This window comes from Syngnathoides biaculeatus, chromosome 2 (genome assembly GCF_019802595.1).
Source record: "Syngnathoides biaculeatus isolate LvHL_M chromosome 2, ASM1980259v1, whole genome shotgun sequence".
In the NCBI taxonomy this organism is placed as follows: Eukaryota; Metazoa; Chordata; class Actinopteri; order Syngnathiformes; family Syngnathidae; genus Syngnathoides; species Syngnathoides biaculeatus.
The window spans coordinates 22,033,913-22,058,127 of NC_084641.1; the positions used below are offsets into that span (position 1 = coordinate 22,033,913).

The 24,215-nt window shown below is 42.4% G+C and overlaps 2 protein-coding genes and 1 non-coding gene across 5 annotated transcripts in view; all 3 read left to right on the forward strand.

The window, feature by feature from the left end:
• The window catches only part of vps13d (vacuolar protein sorting 13 homolog D), a 62,308-nt gene extending 53,932 nt beyond the window's left edge, over window positions 1-8,376 (forward strand). For all 3 annotated transcript variants that reach the window (XM_061840888.1, XM_061840905.1, XM_061840898.1), the window contains 8 exons: window positions 318-466; window positions 847-981; window positions 1,267-1,434; window positions 3,484-3,616; window positions 4,106-4,301; window positions 5,621-5,752; window positions 5,842-6,082; window positions 7,466-8,376. In XM_061840888.1, coding sequence (XP_061696872.1) covers window positions 318-466; window positions 847-981; window positions 1,267-1,434; window positions 3,484-3,616; window positions 4,106-4,301; window positions 5,621-5,752; window positions 5,842-6,082; window positions 7,466-7,597 — 1,286 coding nt within the window. In that variant the 3' untranslated portion in view covers window positions 7,598-8,376. The remainder of the gene's footprint in view (window positions 1-317; window positions 467-846; window positions 982-1,266; window positions 1,435-3,483; window positions 3,617-4,105; window positions 4,302-5,620; window positions 5,753-5,841; window positions 6,083-7,465) is intronic.
• Window positions 8,377-9,202: 826 nt separating this feature from the next.
• Window positions 9,203-9,275, forward strand: trnat-ggu (transfer RNA threonine (anticodon GGU)). Its single transcript has one exon. It is a non-coding gene; the product is annotated as a tRNA-Thr (tRNA).
• Window positions 9,276-11,065: 1,790 nt separating this feature from the next.
• rcc2 (regulator of chromosome condensation 2) lies at window positions 11,066-24,147 on the forward strand. Its single transcript, XM_061840920.1, has 13 exons — window positions 11,066-11,281; window positions 13,872-14,087; window positions 14,189-14,282; window positions 18,201-18,344; window positions 18,483-18,614; window positions 18,690-18,778; window positions 20,100-20,214; window positions 21,386-21,552; window positions 21,649-21,829; window positions 22,363-22,468; window positions 22,952-23,024; window positions 23,107-23,184; window positions 23,345-24,147. Exons 2-13 carry the CDS (start codon window positions 13,887-13,889, stop codon window positions 23,447-23,449), a joined length of 1,485 nt encoding a protein of 494 aa, XP_061696904.1. The 5' UTR covers window positions 11,066-11,281; window positions 13,872-13,886; the 3' UTR covers window positions 23,450-24,147.
• The last annotated feature ends 68 nt before the right edge of the window (window positions 24,148-24,215 follow it).

Sequence of the window (24,215 nt, forward strand, 5' to 3'; positions counted from 1 at the left end):
CAAAAGGAAAATGGGAAAATCTGTATCGAATCTTGAATACCCAGGGAAACACTGTAAATGTCTGTTCCATAACAAGAGTGTTCTTTTCATTTTCAATGTATTTTCTCTGACGTTCGAGTTGTCTCATTTAAACGGGTACAGGTATCAATCCTTTAATCCATAGAAAACAGGCTTTTTTTAGGGTATTGCTTGCCTGCAGAGTTAACTCGGCACCAAAACACAACTGGAGTGCAAAAATTCCCATCTTGTGTCAAAGGGGGTAAAGCCAAACATATTCTGCACAACATCTAATAAAGTCATCTATGTAACTGACGTAGAACTGGAGAAATTGGATGAAAACCTTCATGAGAGGCCCAATCAGGATGTCGGACCTCCCAAACGCTACTACTTTGAGAACCTCAAAATCAGCCTGCCTCAGGTCAAGCTCAGTGTCCTCACCTCTCATAAACTGCCTGCTGATCTGAAGGTAATTTTCAATTTTTGATCCTTCTAAAATCTCACCTACTACTTGCGTACAATAAATGATCTAACTTTAAAAAGGCTAGACTGTTGTTTTTGCGTGTGGATGATTTGGCTGGGTGGCACTAGTGACATCTCACCGATAAGTAAAGTAGTTTGAGGGTTGTTTTGATCAGAGCCACTTTCATATAACCCAGTATAATAACTTATCTGTACTCATAAAGGCTTAGGGTCTGTTGGAAGGAACGGCAAAACAGAGTCACTGTTCTGATCGCTGAGGCTACTTTTGAAAACACACAGGGCCTATTGTATATCGGGCCTCTTGAACACCAGTTAAATAGAGTCGTTTGTTCAGATTCAATATCATAATATTCTTTGTTCCTCCAGGCTTTGAAAGGTACCTTGGGATTTCCACTGGTTCGTTTTGAGGATGCTGTCGTCAACATGTACCCATTCACTCGAGTCCACCCCTATGAGACCCAAGAAATCATCATCAATGATATCCTCAAGCATTTCAGAGAGGTAGGAGCTAGTTCTATTTTGCAACAGTGTAGCTTTTATCTAATCATTTTACTTTATTTAATGACATGACAGAGTCAGAATATTAGGCACTGCACTGTCTCCAATTGGTGCAGTGCAGTTATACACTGCTGCAAACTACAACTACAATAGTAGTGTTAAATTCCATCTTTGCAAAAGCATTATTCTTTATACTGCTCTTGTCTTAGATCTCATTATATATGCAAGTGGTCAAAACAAGTGTGGTTGGTCACCGTAATACACTGTAATGTGTGTTGTCCTTTAAAGGAGCTTATCAGCCAGGCAGCTCAGATCCTGGGCTCTGTGGACTTTCTTGGAAATCCAATCGGACTCCTCAATGATGTCTCTGAGGGCGTATCAGAGCTCATCAAGTATGGCAATGTGGGTGGCCTCATACGAAATGTGACACATGGCGTGTCGAACTCTGCTGCCAAGGTACTGATTCACTGACCTTTTTGAGTTTTGGCTAGGGCTGCTCTTTCAGCATCGTCATCCTGTTGTACGTGAGCGCAAAAGTCACATCACAGTTCTGCTGCAATGTTGTTATATTATAATATTAAATGTGACCAGAAATGACATGGTAATAAGATTAGTAAATTTAAAGTAATTTCAAACACTTCACTTGCTCAGTGTGAAAGGCCCTTGCGTCAAAGCATTTGTCAGTATTTGTCACACACACACACACACACACACACACACACACACGTCCGTAATCGGGGTGAAGCCATCCCATATTTGCAAGGATAAGAATGCCTGTCAAACTGCGGACAGATTCCTATAAAATCAGCCTAGAAATCAGCTGGCCAAAGTAATTAAAAACAAGTTTACTACCAACGATTCTAAATCACTCTGCCAAAGGTTAATATCGCTGACCAATTACAAGCGACCATCCCCCGAAGCAGAGAACAAAACGACTTGAACACCTACTGCTGCAGATTTGGGGACACTTTCACACCTCACTAGACCTCTGCTGGACCCCTGCAGTTTGCCTGCTGAGCAAACAGGTCTTCAGATGACTCAGTCAACATGGAGCATCACTCCATCCTAGAATACTTTAACCAGCGCACAAGCCTACATGAGGATCCTGTTGGTGGACCTAAGGTCTGTGTTCAATACCATCATCCCCGAACTCCTCCACACTTCGCCAGCTCACTGTCTCGCCTGTCATCTGCCAATGTGTTTACATCTTTCTGTTGGGCAAGACACAGCAGGTGAGGCTGAGGGACATCACCTCATCATCACCAGGGCCCCCCAGGAATGTGTCCTCTTTCTGCTTCTCTTCTCTATCTACTTGAACTGCCATACATTAACACACTCAGCTGTCAAATTCCTGAAGTTTGCAAATGAGACCAGTCATCGGCCTCATCAAAAACGAAATTGGAGCGGCTGGAGATTTGGTGTGACTAACACAACCCGGAGCTGAACCCGCTCAAGACTGTAGAGATGTTTGTGGATTTCAGGAAGCATCCTTCAACACAGCTGCCCCTCACGCTGTTCAACTGCCCTGTGTCAGCCGTTGAGACCTTCAGGTTCCTGAGAATTACAGTCTTGAAGAACATAAAGTGGCAGACCAACATCAACTCCATCCCCAAAAAGGCCCACCAAAGGGCCTTGCTCCCTGCAGCTTCTAACAAAGTACTGTGGGCCACAGGAGCTGTTGAGACAGTCATCAAATCAAATCCTTTGTTCATCCATCACAGTCTCTTATGACGCTGCCATAAAAAAAGGACAAACTCCAAATGCAACAGACAATCAAGACAGCAACAAAAATGGGGTATCCTCCTACCCATGCTTGAAGACTTACACACTGCCAGAATGACAACAAGAGCATACAAAAATCCTCTTGTATCCTCCACATCCTGGTCACCACCTCTTCATCTTCCTTCCCTCTTGCCATTAATTTGCTTGAGGCTCAGTGACTCTCCGTAATGTGATTTTATGTCTCAAAGTATTTGTCAAAATCTCTGTCGTATGAGAGTGGCTTCAGCTACTGGAGACAAATCATTTGTTTTTTATATACTTAATACATAATGTGACAAACTAGTTATGTTTTAACAGTGGGAGCAATCACATTTTCCCCAGCGCCTTGTTTGGATTTTTTTCTCCCTTAACAATGAAAGTCTTCATTTAAAATCTGCATTTCTCATTTCCTTGTGTTGTCTTTGAGTAACATTTGAATATTTGACTGTTTAAATTTTGTAATATTTAAATATTTTATGCAGAACATTTAAGTGTGACAAGCATGCAAAAAAATAAATCAAGAAGGTCAGAAACTCTTTCAGGCCATTGTATTTAAAATCCTAATATATATATTTTCTTTAATCACTTCTAGTATCTTGCAGTGCTAGATTTGGTAGCCCCTTCTGTCTTTTATAGGTTGAGATCACATTACTGTGTGGCTGCTTCTATGTTGTTAAATTGTTCACTGTCTCACCCAATGAACAACATTGCACTGATAACGGAGGCCCCATATGCATCAATCAGTTTGCAGGAACTTTATCTGATGGTCTGGGGAAAACCATGGACAACCGGCACCAGACGGAGCGAGAGTACATCAGATACCACGGAGCCACCAGTGGCGAACACCTGGTCGCAGGCATCCATGGACTAGCTCATGGTACTACCTCCCTCTGTTACATATCAGTCATGGGATTGTCTCAGTTCACCCTGAACACACTTTTACAGCCGGTTTCACTGAACTGTCAAAAGCATTATATGAGCTTTTTAAGCTCGAGGCAAAGTCCTTTGCTGGAATTGAACTTTTAAGTTAAATTTCGGCATGACTTAATAGTAAAGCAGAAATATTGACACAATCAAAGACCCCCCACCCAAAAAAATGACTACAACTCATCAATTTTGATGGGAGTGTGCAACTGTTAAGTAGAAGCATGGAGGTTGTTTAATTTACATATAGCATTGCTTAAATTTTGACAAAAGATTACAGAGGAACTTGTAAGGTCAAACAAAATTCAGTGCGAGACACAATTCATTCATGCTTGCTCAGATTTGCAGTCACATTTTCCCATGGTCCTCTCCTGGGTGCAACTTTTATCATAAAGATGTTAGTAACTGAATCTGAATCTGAAAAGCTCCTATGATCTCGCAGGTATCATAGGGGGCATGACAAGTATCATAACCTCAACTGTGGAAGGAGTCAAGACGGAGGGTGGAGTCAGTGGGTTTTTCTCTGGCCTGGGTAAAGGTCTTGTCGGGACTGTGACCAAACCAGTAGCTGGAGCATTGGACTTCGCTTCAGAGACGGCACAGACTGTCCGTGATATGGCAAGCCTCAGTAACCATAGGTGGGTGGAACCCCTTGCCTGCATTATGTTCAGTTCCGTTGAATTTTTTGATATACAGTTGAAGCCAGAAATGTACATAAAATGTGCAAAAACACACGTTTCATTTTTTTTCTCAGTCTGAAGTCAAATCAGACTAAACATCTCCTGTGTCAGGTTAGGCAGGATCACCAAAATTATTTAATTTTGTTAAATACTAATGAGCGAGAGAACATGGTATCAATTTCAACTCTGTGACAGTCATTGTTGATGTGAATGGTTGTCCGTCTCTAGAATTAACTGGGGACCAATCCAGGATGTAGTCTGTCTACAGCCCAGGCTCCAGCTTCCCTGAGACTCTGAACAGGATAAGGTTTCAAAATGGATGAAGGGATAGTAGAAATAGGGACCTAACACCTCACCACCACATTCTCGAACATGATTTATTCATTTTTTATTTTGTTTTTATTTTATTTACAGTGCATTTGAAAAGTATTCTGAACCAATTACATTTTTCACTTTCACTGAAAATTATAAAAGCGGGCGGGGGCGTGTGAAAGCATCCCCCCCCCCCACCTTGTCAAGTGGTGGGGCTGAAACAATCCGCGAGCCCCCGATCATAACGGGGTGTACCCCCCCCAGTTGAAGTAAGCCAATCCTTTACAAAGTGTCCCACAACCGACCCTCAGTCTCCTTGTATGATTGCTTGCTTGATTGATTTCTTACTGTCATGTTTTGGTTTTTGGTCTGTGAAGAACATTTCAAGTGCCTCTGGGGGGGGGGGGGGGGTGATTAAACAGAACCATGTTTCAATACTTTGGGGTGCCCATCTGCCTTGACCAACTATTCTGGTCAAGATCAGATGAGAGTCCCATGTTTTTTTTGTTGTTGTTGTTGTTATCATTCTGCTGAAAACTCGGTCTGAACCCATTCATGTGCAGCGTCCCATTTTTGGGACATCATGATTTTCACGCATTATGTCCTTCAGTATATCAAAATATTTCAGTGTTTTAATCTGATTCTGATTCTGTTTTGTGGGACGATCAACTAAGAAAACCCAAGTACCCTCTCGCGGGCAGCGTCCCATTTTTGGGATGAGATTATAAATGAGTAAAGTTATCATATAATTTAACCATAGACAAAACAGAAGTGTTATTTCCTTGATTGTGGTCTGTTAGGAGACTTTTATCTCAATAAGGCAAAAAATTGCCACCCTGCCCATGAATGTGTTAATCACTTTCAGAAATACAAACCTGGCACTGATTTTAAATGGCCGCTTTGTCTCTGACATACTGTACTTCCAACTATGAGCCAATCTTTCGTTGAATTTCTTGTATGTCCAGGCTAAGCGTGCTCCGTGTCAGGAAACCTCGCTGCTGTAAAGGTCCTCAGGGTCTTCTGCCTCGTTACTCAGCCCTGCAGGCTGACGGCCAGGAGCAGCTCTTCCACCTCACAGACAACATTCAGTCTGAGTTGTAAGTCCGTCGTCTTCGCTGGACTTGTATGCACAGTGGCTTCAACGAACCATTCCGTCCCTTCACATTATTCCATCTCCCGACTGCAGCTTCATTGCGGTAGAGCCCATCGACAGCTACAGTGTGCTCATCTCCTCCAAAGTGGTCTACTTCCTAAAGCCTGGGGACCATCTGGACCGAGAAGCAATTTTCCTGGAGATCAAGTATGATGACCTCTACCACAGTCTGGTGTCTAAGGATCATGGGAAAGTGTATGTGCAGCTCACAAAAAAGGCTGAAAGCACCAGTAGTGGTGTGGCCATCCCTGGACCCTCCCACCAGAAGCCTATGGTAAGACTTCATATTCATACTGTTATACCAATTAATGGTCGCAAAACACTTTTAAAGCTGACGTTACAGTAGTACCATGACTTATGAGTGCCCCAGCTAATTTATTATTTATTCTTTTTGTATACACTATCAGATTTTTCATGTTACCAGGTGTTGCATGTTTGATATTTTGTGTTGCAAGCTAAAATTTGAGTGAGCAAGCTTCAATCCCAAGTGTCGTCCCTATAAACATTCTAAAATAGATATTGTAATGAAAAACACACATAACATTATTCACTTCAATGTCTATACGAAAAAATAAATATGAGCGGCGAGTGCCTCATCCATGCGCAAAGTTGCAGAAGTTTCATTCAACATCCAAGTGGTCGCCATGTTGGCTGCATCCCCTGTCTGTGACATCACACTGGGACATTCACCTTTGAAAACACGCTGTGCCACCTACTATGGGAGACGAACATGCCCCTTCTGGCACGGAAGCTCTTTTCGAAGAAGAGAACATCTCACAACCGAGTGAAGTGACCGGGGCAATAATACCCTATCGTTTCGAGCCATATTTGGCTCATATGCTGATCACGGCCAAACCGCGTGCAGCCAAACCACCTCCCTGTCCGATCCATCTGTGCGTGGCGATGAGAAAAACAACGCTGCCCGCGAGCGACAACAGCGCTGCGGCCAAACGGCCTCCCCGGCTAATCCACCTCCGTATCGGGGCCGACGCGGAAGCCTTCGCTGGCGAGCCCGACGCGGAAGCCGTCCGACACACACACATCGACACATTTAGTACCGCTGTCATACGAACACAAATCTTTTGTTACGTTATCAGAGACGGATTACGGAGACTGATTTTTTTTTTTGTAGCTGTATACACACCTACCTCTCATTTGGAACCCACAAAGCTCCTTTGTACCCGTGCAATCCATTTTACACAACAAACCAGGTCTTTTTGAAAAGTATGAAGAGTAAATCCATCCTCCCGAGTGTTCGAACAATATCCAGCAATACAACGAGCCGGCATTTTGGCTCACACGAAGGAACAACGAGCTACCTTCCAGCAGGTAAAACTAGTAGAAACATACGAGACCGCTTCAGTGGACCTCTACTACTAACATCACTTCCTGCTTCTTCTCAAAAACAAATCCCTCGAGAGGATTTTCATGGTGCGAGTGACAAAAAGCCATATATGTCAAAATCATGTTTTGTGGTGGGAAAAAAAACGGCTGGGTCCATACCGGCTGGCGTTTTTTCATTAATAACTTACTAAAAATCATGCATTTCATGACAGTGGCCCTTTAAATATTTTGCCATTGAGAATAACCTGGTTTTTATCCAACCCCAATTTCTATTCTTATTTGTGTTATAATCATCTATATCCTTGATCCAAAGGTCCATGTGAAGAGTGAAACTCTGGCTCTCAAAATTTCCCAAGAGATCAACTATGCCAAGAGTCTCTACTATGAACAACAGCTGATGCTGCCTAGCAGTAACAATGAGGACTGCTTATTGCTTGAGTCTTGATCAAATATGGATGAACCTCCCTCAAATGAAGACGTTTAATCTGCTATGCGATTGAGAGGCGCCGAGGCAATAGTGTACCTTGTATTATCTCAAGAGTGAGCTGGTAAAGGCTCCACCTCACTTGCTCCCCTAATGAGCACTGATGAATTTATAATACTTAATCAACCACAGAGAATAGGGGATATTCGGAGAGCTATCAACTTTTTTTCAGTCACATGCCCTCATATCATCCAGAGCACTTATGAATTACTAAGTTTTCATTTCAGTTGTGTATTTTTGTTTCTTTCATTGACTGTTTATAGCACGTGATGTAAATATCCTGCAGGTCTTCCACAATGTTTGTGAATAGGTATAAATGTAAATACAAAGATATGGAAAGAGATGTGAAATACAACAAGCTTTGTGTGTAATATTTTGTGTGTTGTTTGGAATCTAAATTGCAGTGACGCGTTTTAAAATGCGATACGCCCATCCCCGTTTCACTTTGGAGCTGCCTTCCACTCTCTATGCCATGTACCACTTGAAACGGTCAGTTTTGATGATTCAGTAGGATCATTGTTTGTTCCTCTTTGCTGCATCTATGATTTCCTCATTAACAAATGTCTAAGGTGTTTGCTTCATATCACTGAAGCGTCCTCAGGACTTTTAAATTTTGGGTTGGTGTCGAATAGGATTTTCTCAAGGTCAGTTTGAGTGCCTGAGCGGCCTATCGTGTGACGTTGAAGGTTTTTTGTAATGCTTTCACATGGACAAATGCAAATAAAGGGCCCCCGAGTTAACACTCTGTCTCCATTCTGTTACTGTACTCTATAGCAGATGGCACAATTAACTTTTGAATAATCACTTTAAAATACTCTATGCGTGTATACATTAAATAGCAGTGGTAGGAAGTTACTGTACTTTTGATTTTTACTTGTACTTTTATTTGCTGACGCCTTTTTACTTTTACCCCCTATATTAAAAAACTGATATCTGTATTTTGTATACCTTTTGTAAAATTGAACCGGTCACCTTTTCAACCATGTAGATGATGGTGTGACATAAAAGATTTAAACGCTCCTACCACGTGTACCTTTCGCACATGAATGCACATATATATATATATATATATATGTATATATATATATATATATATATATATATTTACAAGTTCTCCCACTTAAAATCATCATAGGTGCATGTCCACTGTGAGAGAGATAATCATAAGAATAATAATTTGCATGGTGGTGCAGCTGGTAAAGCGTTGGCCTCACAGTTCTGAGGACCCGGGTTCAATCCCGGCCCTGCATGTGTGGAGTTTCCATGTTCTGCATTCGTGGGTTTTCTCCGGGCACTCCGGTTCCTTCCCACATCCCAAAAACATGCAACATAAATTGGACACTAAATTGCCCCCAGGTGTGATTGTGAGTGAGACTGTTTGTGCCCTGCGATTGGCTGGCAACCAGTTCAGTGCGTACGCCTCCTCCTGCCCGTTGACAACTGGGATAGGCTCCAGTACTCCCTGCGACTTGTGAGGATAAGCGACAAAGAAAATGGATGTTTGGATAAAAAAAATCCAGAAATCACAATGTATGATTTTTTTAAATGATTTGTGTGATAACAGGAGGCCCCGTAGCTCAGTGGTTAGAGCATTGGTTTGGTAAACCAGAGGTTGTGGGTTCGTACCCCACTGGGGCCTCCACTCCCTGAGAAGTGTTGTGTCAGGAAGGGCATCCGGTGTAAAAATTCTGCCAGACAAATATGTGCGTTCATCTGAGATGACACGCTGTGGCGACCCCGAAAGGGACAAGCCGAAAAAAACTATTTGTGTGATAACAGCTGAAAATAAGTATTTGAACACCTGTCTATCAGGCTCGATTGACCATCCTGCACTTGCTATACAGAACCTAAATAATATCTTTTCAGCAAAAAATATGTGTGCTCTTGGGATCAGATCTGGTCTCTGTGCAATCATCTATTAAAAATATTAACTATAGCTCTTGAGGTGTTGTTGAACTTGGAAATAAGTATTTCTCGTGAGCCTTAAAAGAAGGTAGGAAATGAAAAGAACTACTCTATGTGCCTGCTTTTAAAACTATCTTATTTTTAAGTGATTTCCCTAAAATCTGTTGTTCATAATAGTCATTTCTGAAACATTTGAATTTGTTGAGAGATTTCTTGCAGGTGTCTAAATCACACAAACTGCTTTTCATTAAAAAAAAAAAAGAGGCAGCTCAAAATGCTTTATATACAATAGTAAAACTAGCTCCCTCCTGGCACTCAGACACAAACACAGTGCCCCGACTTAAAAATAATTGTGTATGGCTGGGTAGATAAGGTCCAAATGAGGGAACACCAGGAGGAGACAACAGAGCGCAGCCATGGGACAATGGCCCAATCCAGAGGACTCCCTCCAAGAAAACATCAAAAGATCATAAAATAATTATCGACAAATAGAAATGGATAAAAATCAGAGAAAACAAATGATTAAAAACATAACTGACCTCAAATGAAAGGAAATGGCATACAGATGAAAAAACAATCCATCCATCTTCTTAGTCAGTCATTGTCATAAGGATTCGCGCCAACCAATCGCAGGGCACATAAGCAACCACTCACACAGATTTATACCTACAACTGATGTAACTGGACAAAACTCACGCAGGCACGGGGAGAACATGTCAACTCCACACAGGCGGAGCCGGGATTTGAACCCCGGGTCCTCAGAACTCTGAGGCAATTCCGCTAACCAGTTGCCCTAAAAAATAATCATTTTAAAAAAGTTATCTTGTCATAGGTGTGTGGACTTTGCATGTTCCCCTGTGGCGGCTGCGTGGGTTTTCTCCGGGCACTCCGGTTTCCTCCCACCCAAAAAAAAAAACAAAACATGCATTGTTTGGAAACTCTAAATTGTCCTTAGGTGTGATTGTGAGTGCAACTGTTCTCTGTCTCCAGTTCAGGGTGTACCCTGCCCCCTGCCCGATGATAGCTGGGATGGAGGGGCTCCACCACTGACCCTTGTGAGGATAATTGGCTCAGAAAATGGATGGATAGTTTGTGGTGAGAGACTGAGTTCTGAGCTGTGTCTTGACCCACAGTCTGGCAATGAGAATTTTTTTAGGCCATCAATTAGGACTGTTATGCACTGACAAGGGGATAGAATGCTATTTGGTTATAGATTTTAGGTGTTTCCCAACTCCCAACACTTTTTGCACATCTCTTTCTTCATGTATGCAATAAACCCCCCCCCCCCCCCCGTGTCATTTCACAATACTCCGCACAAGTTTATTTCTGATCTTATTTCCTCTACTTTCTGAATTAGTTAAGTCGTTCCCAACTTCAGGTGAAAATTTCAGGTCAACAGCGCCATTGGAAATATTTTTAGTGACAAAAACGGAGACGCGTTAAAGACTTATTTCAACTGTTGATACGGAGCGATCGATGGAGCGATAGATAGATAGATAGATAGATGGATGGATCGATCGCTCGAGTGGGCATGCGCACAGTAACTGGTCGGCGTGAACGTGCGCAGACGGGCGCGCTCGTGCGTATCCATCGAGCGTGTAAGTGCGGCGTCGTCGACTACATGATATGATGGTGAGTGTGGGCAAGAGAGCACGTGACGCGGAAGCAGACTCCAGCTTCTTTTGTTCCCATCAATCAAAGCGGACACGGACGGAGAGCTGCAGAATCAGGAAATCGCTGGTACATGATTTATTTTCCACTCTGAAAATGACTAGTAACCTTTGTGGGCAACTCACACGCAACCGTTTCCTCTCCATCGCCAAACTATATCATCTCGAATATGTTTGTAAAGTTTTTTTGTTGTTTTTGTTTTCCCCCTTCGTCCCGGTATTGTTTTACGTACGTCTTTATGAAGTATGTGTTAGCTTAAAGCGGGGGGCAACGTTAGCTTCATTTATCCCCAAATGTTCGCGTGTATTCCAGCGGGGTGGACAAAGAGAAGTTTTTTCATTTATACTAGGCGCCAACTTTAGCCAGTTCCCTAATGTTTAGACAGTGGTGAAACTTGTCGAATTGGGGGGCTCTTGTTAGCTTGCTAGCCAATCTTCCGAGCCGAACAAAGAGCGCCGCTGCTTAGCTGCTCGAAGCTAGCGGCGACGCGAACACACGCTGTATGCTTTGTTACGTTTGGCGTCTTTAACATTCGTGCTACGGAACCGACTTTATTGGCATTGTTCGTCGCTTTAGCTTTTAGTCTATGAAGAAAGAGACCGCAGCGAAGTCAACTCGGCTAAAGTCCCAACTTTAAGTCTCACTTCTCTCCGCATGTCTGCCAAAATGTTGCAACGTTCAAATCGAGTCTTATCATCTTTTTTTTTTTTTTTTTTATCTGTCCGTTGCCTTTTAGCCCTGGTTGAAATTTGTGGGCATGTACAACGAGGTTTTTATTATTTCGTCCTTGTCAGTGGCCAATACTGTATTCTACACTCGAGCGTCAAACAAAAGTTTGAGGCAGAACACCATTAACCGATTAGTGTCAAACGAAATTTCTGTGCAACTACAGCCGGCATTTCAGTTAAGTCTCATAAACCACTTTTGTGGTGGGTATTTGTCATGATGCTGGATACGAGTCATAAACAAACGTCTGTCATGGTTCACTCCATGATAGTTGTATTCTGTTTACGACACAGTTCCCTAATGCGGCGGCGTAACCGTAGTCGGAGCGCACCATACTCTTTAGTTCCAGCATTTCCAGAGTACTTTTGCCGTAATTACTGTTATTTATATGAAAACATTTGGAGGCTTTAAATACAATCAATCAAATGTCAAAACAGTAACTAACTGACCATGCCCTTACAAACCAACTCACTGCATGCCGCTCATAACTTTGAAATGTCATTATTACAATATCTATGTGAATAACTTTTCCGCAATAACTGTAAAACAAATTGTGAATCAGTGAGCATGGTGGTAACCGAGGTTGCGTTTTCGTGCACTATCATGACATACAGTGCTGCAGAAAAGTATATGTCCCCCTCATGAGTTCTTATTTTATTTATTTTTTTTTTTTTTTGCATAACACACACAAAGGTTTTAAATCATCACACCAATTGTAATATCCCTCAGAGACAAACCAAGGAAATACAAAATGCAGTTTTCAAATGACAATGTGCCAAAAAAGTCCAAACCTTTCTGACCCTCTGTGGAAAACGTAACTTCTTGTTAAATCACAAAGTCACATTGACTAACCACAAATTTCATGCTAGATTGAAGTTGAAACAATTCTGTAAAGAAGAGTGGGAAAATTTTCCTCCAGAATGTTGTGAAAGACTCATCAGCAATTATCGATTTCAGTTATTGCTGCCAAGGGTGCCACAACCTGTTTTTACATTCAGAGGGCAATTAGTTTTTCACGGAGGGTTGGAAATGTTGGGATTTTTATTTTTTATTTTTTTTTGTGGCTTCATAAATTGAATTGTGAATTTGTATTTCGATGGGTTGTTTCTCGGTGATATTAAAATTGGTTTAATGATTTGAAAACTTAGTTTGATAATAAAAAAAGAAATCAGAAGGGGGCAAATACGTTTTTACATCACTTTACTTAGGCTGCTGTGTAACTTGGTTCATTGATCTGCATTCATAACCTCAACGTCATTATTACAGAAAACATTTGTTCAAAAAAAAAAAAAACAGCCAAGGCCATAAAAACATTTGGGCAACAAAAAAAAATTCAATACACCAGTAACTGAGTATACTTTCTACTGGCACAAATTAGTTAATTGTGTACTCTTCGAAACCTCAAATATCATTACTTGAGTAAATCTTTTAATAGGAAAATAAAATTTTTTAGGATGTATATATTTAAAAAAAAAAATCAAATAAACAACGAAGTGTAGCGGTAATTAAGGATGCAACATGACTTTGTAATCTTAGGCGACTGCGCAAATTAGTCCATTGTGCAACATTTGCAATATGGAAATGTGATAATTACAGTGATTATTTGTAAGTTTGTAATCAAATGTTCTTTTTATGGACAGTGTGCTAAAATATTCTTACACCACTGGGCAACCTACTTCATTGTATTCCATTCAAAACCTTCAAATGTCATGACAGTAAATGTTTGGATGAGAAACACTCCATGACCATAAATCTAAAAGTCAAAACGAAAAGCGTGTACGGCAGTTTGCGAGTGTGCCTTCTTGTGCCATTACCTCATATCGAAATGCTGTCTCTCGGGACTTGTCGTAAAACCAAAGGCCCGAACTTGCTGTGGTTCCATACCTTCACTTACTGAATCATAGAAAGGTTGCTCGTGACTTCTTTCCTGTAGCTCTTTTGACTGAAAATGCCACGTAAGAAGGTGACAGATGTCTCTGGAAATGGATCCCTGAAGAAGAAGAGAGCGAGCGGCAAAAGGAAAGAGAGGGACTTCAGCAGTGACGACGACTTTGATTATGAACAGGAGAACAACAAGAAGCCCGGCAAGCCCTCCACAAAGTCCACTCTGCAGCCCGTCACTGTGGCGGATGACGTGAAAGAGAAAATTGTGAGTTTGTCGCTGCCTTTCTCGTTTTTTTTGTTTTGTTATTAAAGAGGAAAAAAGTTGAGCTTGTTTATGAGATTGACACTCCATTTGCCATTCCACAGAAACTTGAATTCCCAAAAGTTAAAGGTCAGCTGGTCATATTTGGAGCAACTAACTGGGATTTGATTGGAAGAAAAGAAGTCCCCAAACAACAAGGTAGATCTTAAAGTGTGATTTGTTAATAATACGAAACAATCGTAAAAGCAAGCCGACCACTTTAATATTCATGCATTAAAACAACAAAATACGATACAGTAAAAAAACTCAACTTGCTGGACTAATGAGGACGGGGTCGTCCATTAAAGCTGTTTGTCTGTTAATCTGAAGCCCTTTTTTTTTGAACACCCTGTATACTATAAACAAAAATTAATGTAAAACAGTTTGAAAATGCTCATTAAAAATTAATGTTAAAAAAAAAACCTTAAAAATGCTCATTTTTTACAGACTTGTCTATACCCTAGTGAAGATATGGTGTATAAAATCAAGTTATCCACTAAAACAAATATTTGTAACAAGAGCAGTGTCGGAATGTCACAGGTTTTACTGGCATTGTCTAGTTTTGTTGATTGGCATTCATAACATTTTCATTTTACAATTGGAGTGACCAAAAGGTGCTTCTCAGTATTGTCAGAATGTTGCTAAAATTAGTAACATTACAAGTCTTATCTTGGTTATAAGTTTCTTGGGGGAAAAAAAAAACGGAATGAGGACTTCAAAGCCCTCTAAAATTGATTTATGAAAAACAATTAAACAACTAAATTACAGCACCTACGACTACAACTATTCTTGTCCACGTTGCACATATTACAAGTCATGTTGAATTTCCGGAATTGAAGTCACGTTTTCTAGTTCACGTTCTAGTTCACTGGTGTCAAACTCAAGGGCGAGGCGCCAGATGCGGCCCACCACATGACTTTGTGTGGCCCGCGAAGGCAAATCAAATATGTCAATTTCTGTGATTCTTGTTCGAATCGGTACCAAAATTTCAAATTGTCATGTCATATAAATCATAACATTGTGGTATTGCAAGCGTTTTTACATTACCAAACATCAACAATAGTTGAAAAACCCATTACCCTTGATTTCGGATTCCAAAACTAATTCATAAATTTCATGTCAATATGATGAGGCGAAAAACGATTTTTATGGTTTCACAGTCATAACGGCCTCCGACGGAAACCAGAAGTACAATGTGGCCCGTGCCAAAAAGGAGTTTGACACCCCTGTTCTAGTTGATCGTAATTTTCAGGGATCGGTTTACTGAACACTTTAGAACTTTAGCCCTTACGTTATTCTTGGATGTTTCCTTTAACTTAAACTTCTCAGATAATTTGAGGAGGAGTTCAGCATGTTGAAGATAAAAGGTAGAGCTTGGTTTTAGTTTTGGAAATCTGTGCCAGGATGCCAAAGATGTGTAGATTAAAAAAAAAAAACTTCCTAGTAAGTACTGATATTCCTTTGAAGATTAGTATATTCATTAGACTCTTAGCAACTGTTAATATCTGAAAAGTAATGAATCTTTTAAGCTTCCATGTCTGTGATTGATCAAAGAAATGAGTAATTTTTGCAAGCGGATGTGTGTGCCGCATATACTTGTAGGTGATAGTATGACATCATTAAACCTGTGGCGATGTCAGCCCACCAGCGACTTGTATTCAAATAAATTGGTGTGCGCAGTAAGTCTAGGGTGTTAAACTTCACATTTTGGTTGCGGTGGGTGAGATTTAGCCTCAGTTTCACAGTCTCAAGATAGCAAGTACCATCTTGACCTTAGAATATCATTTTAGTCAACTTCACACTTTTGCAACTCTGGGAGTATTCAACTCCCTGTAAATTTAAGCACAGCTGAACCACCAGTTGGTAAGGGAGAGAGACTGGAATGATGAGATTTCTGAATTTTGAGTTTACATAGACCGTACAGCTAGTCCTGAACCAGTGAGTGATCGTTGAATTGTGAGACGCTCTATTCATACGTATGCTTATATTGTGGACTTAAACACACACACACAAGCCGTTTTGTAGGCGCACAGCAATAAATGTTCTTTGTTGCAAGGGGATTTGTGATTTTTGTGTGTGGGAGGTGGGGGTCAGCTTTAGTTCTAGCAGCTGCTTAGACAAAGTCCTTGTTCGCAGGATTTCGTATGCTGCACATACTATATATTTGTGCTTGCACATATGTCAAATTATATGCTCACTATGTGGTGATGCTTTTCAAAAAAAAAAATTCTCAACACGGATAAATATCTTCCACCAGGGGTTGTATCCTGTCATGCAGTCAGAATAGTTCTTGTTTTAACCTACATTTTGCAAACTTAAAAAAGTTTAGTGGGAGATTACTAAAATTTAGTGGGTAATGTCTGATAAACAATGACAAAGGTTACACTGAGCAGATTGCGTTTTTGATAAATATAATTTGAGAATGTTATGATGCTTAAATGGAAAATGGAGAGGCCAAATCTCAGATTGCGCATTGTCTGTAAAAATGATGATAAATGAGGGAGTCCAACAAGTAGTCTGGTTGTAACCTGCAAAACATACTAGTTATATCATTAGAATTTAAAAAGTACGTACCTGTTTACAGGGATTGGCGCTCCATTAAAACAAACCATAGCAAGCAGTAAGCTAATTACTGTATTTTCACGACCATAAGACGCAATTTATTAAAAGCTGAAGTCTCATTTAAGGGTACTATTTTTCGATTTAACGTGTACATAAGGCACACCATATTATTTGGCGCAGCCCTGGTAAAACATACGCGCACCTAAAATATTACTTTGGTGCTCTCGAGACTACACGGATGAATTGCACTTTGCGTTTTTGTACGCAGAAGAACAAGCTTACATTTCCCGCGCAATGACAAGTGTTGCCAAGTCATTAGTCAGCGGGTCATACACATTCACGGTGTCATATTGAGACTGAAATTATCACATGATAGCAAGCAGAATATCATAACTAGCAAGTAATAAAACAAAACAATGACTGAAGAAATAATTGCCACAAAACATGCACTTTAAACACTATTTACATCCTTAGTGGTACAAAAGCATGCTGGGAGGGCTACAATGCAATACTGTCGCGTTGCTGGAAGGTGACATACGATATATACACGTATAATGCGGGTCATGTTATAAAGCGGCTTGTTAATTATGGAGAAAATGTAATGTTTCTTTTTTTTTTTTTTTTCGTGTGTGTGCCTTATGGTTGTGAAAATATGGTACTCCTCCATGTAGGAGAGTTTTGGGCGAATTAAATGGTCTGCCAAATCTGACATCGCTGCATCTGTGCAACATTTCTAGCTAATTCACTCATTTTCATGTAGTCCTGTACTGGTGGGGCAAGGCGATCGCGGTAAAATATTTGTAGCCTTGAAGCAGATATTTGGGGTGAAAATTTTCCAATGTGCATATATGACATCTTTTAGAATGCATAAATGAGTACCACAACCGTCGTTGCAATGTTCAATGCGATTGACTCCGCGATTGCCTTCTTCCATTCTCCTTCTTGTCATATCAAAAACAATGACTGCACATATCTTCTTGGGAATGAAACAAATGACCAGCAAGGGGTCATAGAAATTGATTTCACTTTAATTTGAAAGTTGAATTTGAGTTTTTTTCTTTTTTTTCCCAATTAAACAGGTCATTGATGAAAAAAAAAAACAAATGCCGATGGGATTTATGTGAGCACGTCGTACTTACGTGTATGTTTAATTGGGGTTAGGATTATGAGGGCTCCTTGGAAAAATGTCTGCCCTGTTTATGAAGTTGGTGGCCAAACCATTTTGAGAACCTCTGACAAAGGTGTTTTTATAGCTCTTGCCAGAATAAATACAGTTTCCGCTAGGTTTTAAAAGGAATATAAAAAAAAATCAAATCTAAATATGAAACACAAAATCAACAGAATACTTAACTAAACAATTATATCTATAAAACCAGCATGTAGTTTGTATCACGAAGTAAAAGTTGTTCACCCCCTCTATTGTGTTGCTTTGCATTGTGTTCATGTCACAGAAAGAGGTCGGAAATCCGCTGGGTGTAAATTTCATTTTTTTTTTTCCCTTCCCCCTTCTTCCAGCTGCTTTCCGCAACCTGGGCCAGAATTTATGGGGACCGCATCGCTATGGCTGTCTAAATGATGTCCTGGTCAGCTGTGTGATTTCTGGCCCGTGCGCGGCTCACAGCCTTCTCATCACCACTGAGGGCAAGCTGTGGAGCTGGGGTAAAGCCCACGCAGATAAAAAAAAAAATACACATCATTCAATTTTTCAATACATCTTAGTTTTTAGTAATCCTTATTTCAGATCCATTTTACTTCTACCAAATAATATGCACGTATCTGATGACATTATTCGGGCAGGTCGGAATGACAAAGGTCAGCTGGGCCACGGTGACACCAAACGTCTGGACGCTCCCAAATTGATTGAGGCTCTGGCAGATCTTGTGATTGTCGCTGCAGCCTGCGGACGGAATCACACCCTGGCACTCACAGGTGTGCGTGTGTCTTGTGAAGTCTTCGTATTTGTCATACACTTCCCGTAACTTTGGCTTTTGTCTTTTTCTTTAGAGGACGGCATTGCACACTCATTTGGTGAAAACAAGCTGGGTCAGCTTGGCCAAGGCAGCCAGACTGATGCCGTCCTCAGCCCAGCGCCTGTAAGCACCAGCGGCACACATGACAATATAATGCCTTCTTCCTTTCCTTTCGGCTTGTCCCATTAGATGTCCGCACAGCATGTCATCTTTTTCCATCCAAGCCTATCTCGTGCATCCTCTTCTCAAACACCCAAACTGTCCTCATGTCCTCCCTCACAACATCCATCAACCTTTTCTTTGGTCTTCCTCTCGGTCTTTTGCCTGGCAGCTCCATCCTCAGCATCCTTCTACCAATATACTCACTCTCTCGCCTCTGGACATGTCTAAACCATCGAAGTCTGCTCTCTCTCACCTTGTCTCCAAAACATCCAATTTTGGCTCTCCCTCTAATGAGCTCATTTGTAATCCTATCCAACCTGCTCGCTCCGACCGAGCACCTCAACATCTTCGTTTCTGCCACCTCCACTTCTGCTTCCTGTTGTCTCTTCAGTGCCACCATCTCTCATCCGTACATCATGGCCGGCCTCACCTCTGCTTTATAAACTTTGCCCTTCATCCTAGCGGAGACTCTTCTGTCACATAGAACACCAGACACCTTCCGCCAACTGTTCCACCTCGCTTGGACACATTTCTTCACTTCCTGACCACACTCACCATTGCTCTGTATTGTTGACCCCAAGTATTTGAAGTCGTCCACCCTCGCTATCTCTTCTCCCTGCAGCCTCACACTTCCCCCTCGGCTCTCTAATTCATGCACATATATTCTCTTTTACTTTACGGCTAATCTTTATTTCTCTCCTTTTCAGTGCGTGGTTCCATCTTTCTAATTGTTCCTCCTCCTGCTCCCTGCTTTCACTGCATATCACAATATCATCTGCGAACATCATGCTCCCAGGGGATTCCAATCTAACCTCATCTGTCAGCCTATGCATTACTGCTGCAAACAGGAAGGGGCTCAGAGCGGATCCGTGATGCAGGAACCACCACCACCTTAAATTCGTCTGACACACCTATGGCACATCTCACCGCTGTTCTGCTGTTCTCATACATGTCCTGTACTATTCTAACATATTTCTCCTCCACACCAGACTTGCGCATGCAGTACCACAGCTCCACTCTCGGTACTCTGTCATAGGCCTTCTCTCGATCCACAAAGGCACAATGTAGCTCGTTTTCACCTTCTCTGTACTTTTCCACTAGCATCCTCAAGGCAAATAATGTATCTGTGGTACTCTTTCTAGGCGTGAAACCATACCGTTGCACGCAGATACTAACTTCTGTCCTGAATCTCCCCTCCACTACGCTTTCCCATAACTTCATTGTGTGGCTCATCACAACAATGACAATACAAGTCAAAGGTTGTTCTATTTTCTGTCACCAGATTTCCTACAATGGCCAACCCTTGGTGAAGCTGTCATGTGGGGCAGAGTTCAGCATGGTGGTGGACTGCAAAGGGAACCTCTATTCCTTCGGCTGCCCTGAGTATGGACAGCTCGGTAAAATGAAAGCACCCGAACATTGAGCCTTTATTTTATTTTTTTTTTTTTTTTTCACACATTGTTTATTTTACCTTCAGGGGACTAACCGTCCATCTGAGCTTGCAGCACTGTAGACACGCCCAGTACACAAATATGGAAAGTCTGACTGACTGGCGACCAGTTAGTTGGCATAGGCTCGAGCACTTCCATGACCCTTATAAGGATAAGTGGCTGAGAAAATGGTTGGATGTATGCTCCTCAAAATCAGAAGTCAAGAAACCGTTTGGATTAAATGCCCTCAACGACCGGTTATCTCAATTCAATTTATGCAAATTAGTTGATATTCAACACACAATAATTACATGACGCTGGTTGAACTAAAAGTCCGTCCATCCATTCTCTTTGCCGCTGATCCTCATGAGGGTCGCGGGGAGTGCCGGAGCCTATCCCAGCAGTCAACGGGCAGGAGGCGGGGTACACCCTGAACTGGTTGCCAGCCAATCGCGGGGCACATTGAGACTGTTGCATTCATAATCACACCGAAGGGCAATTTAGAGTCTCCAATTAATGTTGAATGTTTTTTGGCATGTGGGAGGAAACCGGAGTGCCCGGAGAGAAGCCACGCAGGCACGGGGAGAACATGCACACTCCACACAGGCGAGTCCGGGATTGAACCCGGGACCTCAGAACTGTGAAGCCGACCCTTCACCAGCTGCTCCACCGTCCTGCCGAACTAAAAGTCGCGTTATTTCAATCTGTTTTATTTCCCATTACATGAAGTGAATTTATTTGTTTCGAGCTTAGAATGTCCAATCCTGAACTCTCCAGATGTACAGGTGGTGTTTTAAATAACATTGTAAACAAATAAGAACTAAAAAGAAATTGAACCCTCCATGCTGAAACAAACTATGGAGTGACTGGTCAGTGTCGCCCTGAAATTCTCATCTTTGGTTGTGGTTGTGGTGGGGGAAAAAAAAAAAAAAAGACAAATGGCAATGGCTTATTCAAAACAAATGAACCTTTTAGCTTTTCTCTGAATTGAAGTGTTACAAGATTTCCTGGCATCCCCTGTCATGGTGTTCAACCTTCAAGTTTTAATTTTTTGGCGCATGGCAACCGGTACCACTTTTTGAGGGGCCGCCTTCAGCTGTCGAGCAAACTTGTCATCGGGTCTCTGATTTCACCGCAGGGCACAACAGCGACGGCAAGTTCATCGCTCGCGCCCAGCGCATCGAGTACGATTGCGAACTCATCCCTCGCCGCGTTGCCATCTTCATTGAGAAGTCCAAAGACGGGCAGGTCATGCCCGTGCCCAACGTGGTGGTCCGAGATGTGGCCTGTGGCGCCAACCATACGGTGAGAGTTCCCAACGCAGAAACGGATTTCTTCTCCTGTACGCACGGCAATTGAAGCTTAACGTGCGTCTAACGTGTGCGCGCGCGCACCCGACAGCTGGTGTTGGACTCTCAGAAGCGAGTATTCAGCTGGGGGTTCGGAGGTTACGGGCGCCTGGGCCACACTGAGCAGAAGGATGAGATGGTTCCTCGCCTGGTAAAGCTCTTTGATTTCCCGGGTCGAGGAGCCAGTCACATTCATACGGGCTACCAGTGTTCCTTCGCCATCAGCGAGATGGGTAAGAGGCAGTCATGCCACTTCTTCGCTTTTGCAAATAAAGATGGTGACTCTCGCTGGGGTCACGGGTGTGCTGGAGCCTATCCCGGGTTTTGTTGGCTCGAGGCGGGGTACGCCCTGGACTCGACAGCCATGCGCAGGCCACGTAGAAACTGACAAGCGTTCACAGTCGGATTCACACGTGCAGGCAATTTGTAGTCTTTAAGTAACCCACCATGCATGTTTTTGGGACGTAAACTGATGCGAGCACGGAGAGAAGTTGCAAAGTCCACATTAGGCAAGGCGGTGTTTGAACCAGCCACCTCAGAACTGTGACAGATGTGCTAAGCAGTTTTCCACTGTGCAGCCAAACATTTTTGCTATATGCGTTTCCACTGTTGACATTTTGGGTCTTGTTTTCTCTACTAGACTTAGTTAAGTGGATGTGTGCAGTGTGTACCGATGTTACTTTTATTTTTATTATTGTTATTGTTATAAGTAGTAATTATGATGGCGCCTTCAGCTACAAGTGTCCCAACTTGCTATTGTTTGCAGGGAGTCTCTTCTTCTGGGGGGTGACCAACACCTCCAGAGAGTCGACAATGTACCCCAAAGCTGTGCAGGATCTATGCGGCTGGAAAATTCGGAGTCTGTCATGCGGGTACGTCGTCGGCAGTTGACGCTTTACCGGAAAGCGCGATGGGAAAGTGTTGCATTTCAACTAGAGTAGCGAGGAAATTTTAAACCGACCGAGACCCTCGAGTTTGTGATTTAGAGGCCAAAATGTGTCTGACAGGATCTTGCTGGTATGGTGACAGATCCGCCATGTCTTTTTATTAATTATTGTCTTTGGACAGAGCTTAAAGCTGAATTAAGGGACATTAAAAGATTATAGGGGGAGGGGGGAGGGGTGAAAGGCATGTGGCATGACATTGATGTCATAAAAATGAGACAAATTGTACAAGAAACTGTTTTTGGACCAGATACTGTGGCTGACTTGTATCTTGCGTGTGCTTGAGATAGAAGTGGCTAAGCATGTGTGAGACAATGAGCAAGTTAAGCGAGTTTGTACCGTGACTTAATTTATTATTATTATAATTTTTTTTAATGTGAGTGACTATTTTGATGTGTGTGTGTGAAACAGGAAGAGCAGCATCATCATTGCTGCAGACGAAACCACCATCAGCTGGGGCCCTTCCCCCACTTTTGGGGAGCTGGTAAGAGGAAATTCTCTTGATTTCTTTTTCCGATTGCGGGGAACCCGAGCGGGATCAAACGTATGCTGTTGTTTCGCGTTAGGGTTACGGAGACAACAAGCCGAAATCCTCCACCATCCCCCAGGAAGTCAAGACCCTGGACGGCATTTATAACGAACAGGTGCACTGAATGACTGGCGGGCAGGCCTCGCGCAATTCTTATGAAGTTTTAAGGTTCGGCGGGACCCTCCTCGGCCGTACGCTCCGATTGGGTTTTTGCGTCCCGCAGGAAAAGGCGCCGCTGCGGGCTGAGCGCTTTGCTTTTGGTCTGTTTTTTGCAGGTCGCCATGGGTTACGCTCACTCCATGATCGTCGCCAGGCAGGACACGCCGGCCGAGCGGGAGAGGCTGCAAAAGCTGCCGGAGTACAATCCCCGAACAATCTGATCAGGTTTTTTATTTTTATTTTTTTTTTTGAGGGAAAGGTCAGAGTTGGCCTGGGAGGGAGGCGCAGCCTTTTCGCAAAAGGTCTCGTCTTCGGCGAGGCTCCCTTTTCCGCCAATTTGGGACGCTACGATCACAAGGAACTTTTTTGAGACCATGTCACTTATTGAGTGAAACCTAGTTTACGTCAAGCACTTCTTTTTCTTCCAGGGATGTGCCCCCCCCCCCACACTTTTGTTACACTCACTCATTATGTTTTTCATCGTCTTGCGTTGCAGTATTTGAGAAATTGTCAAAATTTACGGGTGCTTCAGCATGACCCCTCCTCCCCCCCGCCCAACCTCTGCAGGGACAGATGCTCCATACGAGTGCCTCCGGTTTTCCACGGCCCCCGTTATGGAAGTTGTACGTTTTCGCCACATTGCCAGCGTTGTTACATTCCTTTTAGTTATTCTTCGCACTATAGATCAATGTCGGGACTTGTTTTGGGTGAGTGTGAGGGGCCAATGATGCACTGTCAAAAGTATTTGAGCCGGGGAAGGTTGGGACTTTTGGTGTTTGAAATGGGTAAAGGTTTTTGTTTTGTTTTGTTTTGTTTCCCCCCCTCCCACCTTTTACAGATCTTGTGTGTCTGTGTGTGTGTGCGCGCGCGCGCATCCTTCTGGTTACATTTTCATTTCCAATAAAGTGGTTGTAGAGAACCAGTATTGCTACAATATGTGCAACTCACACCGAGCCACAATTATTTAGACACAAGAGAAGTACAGGA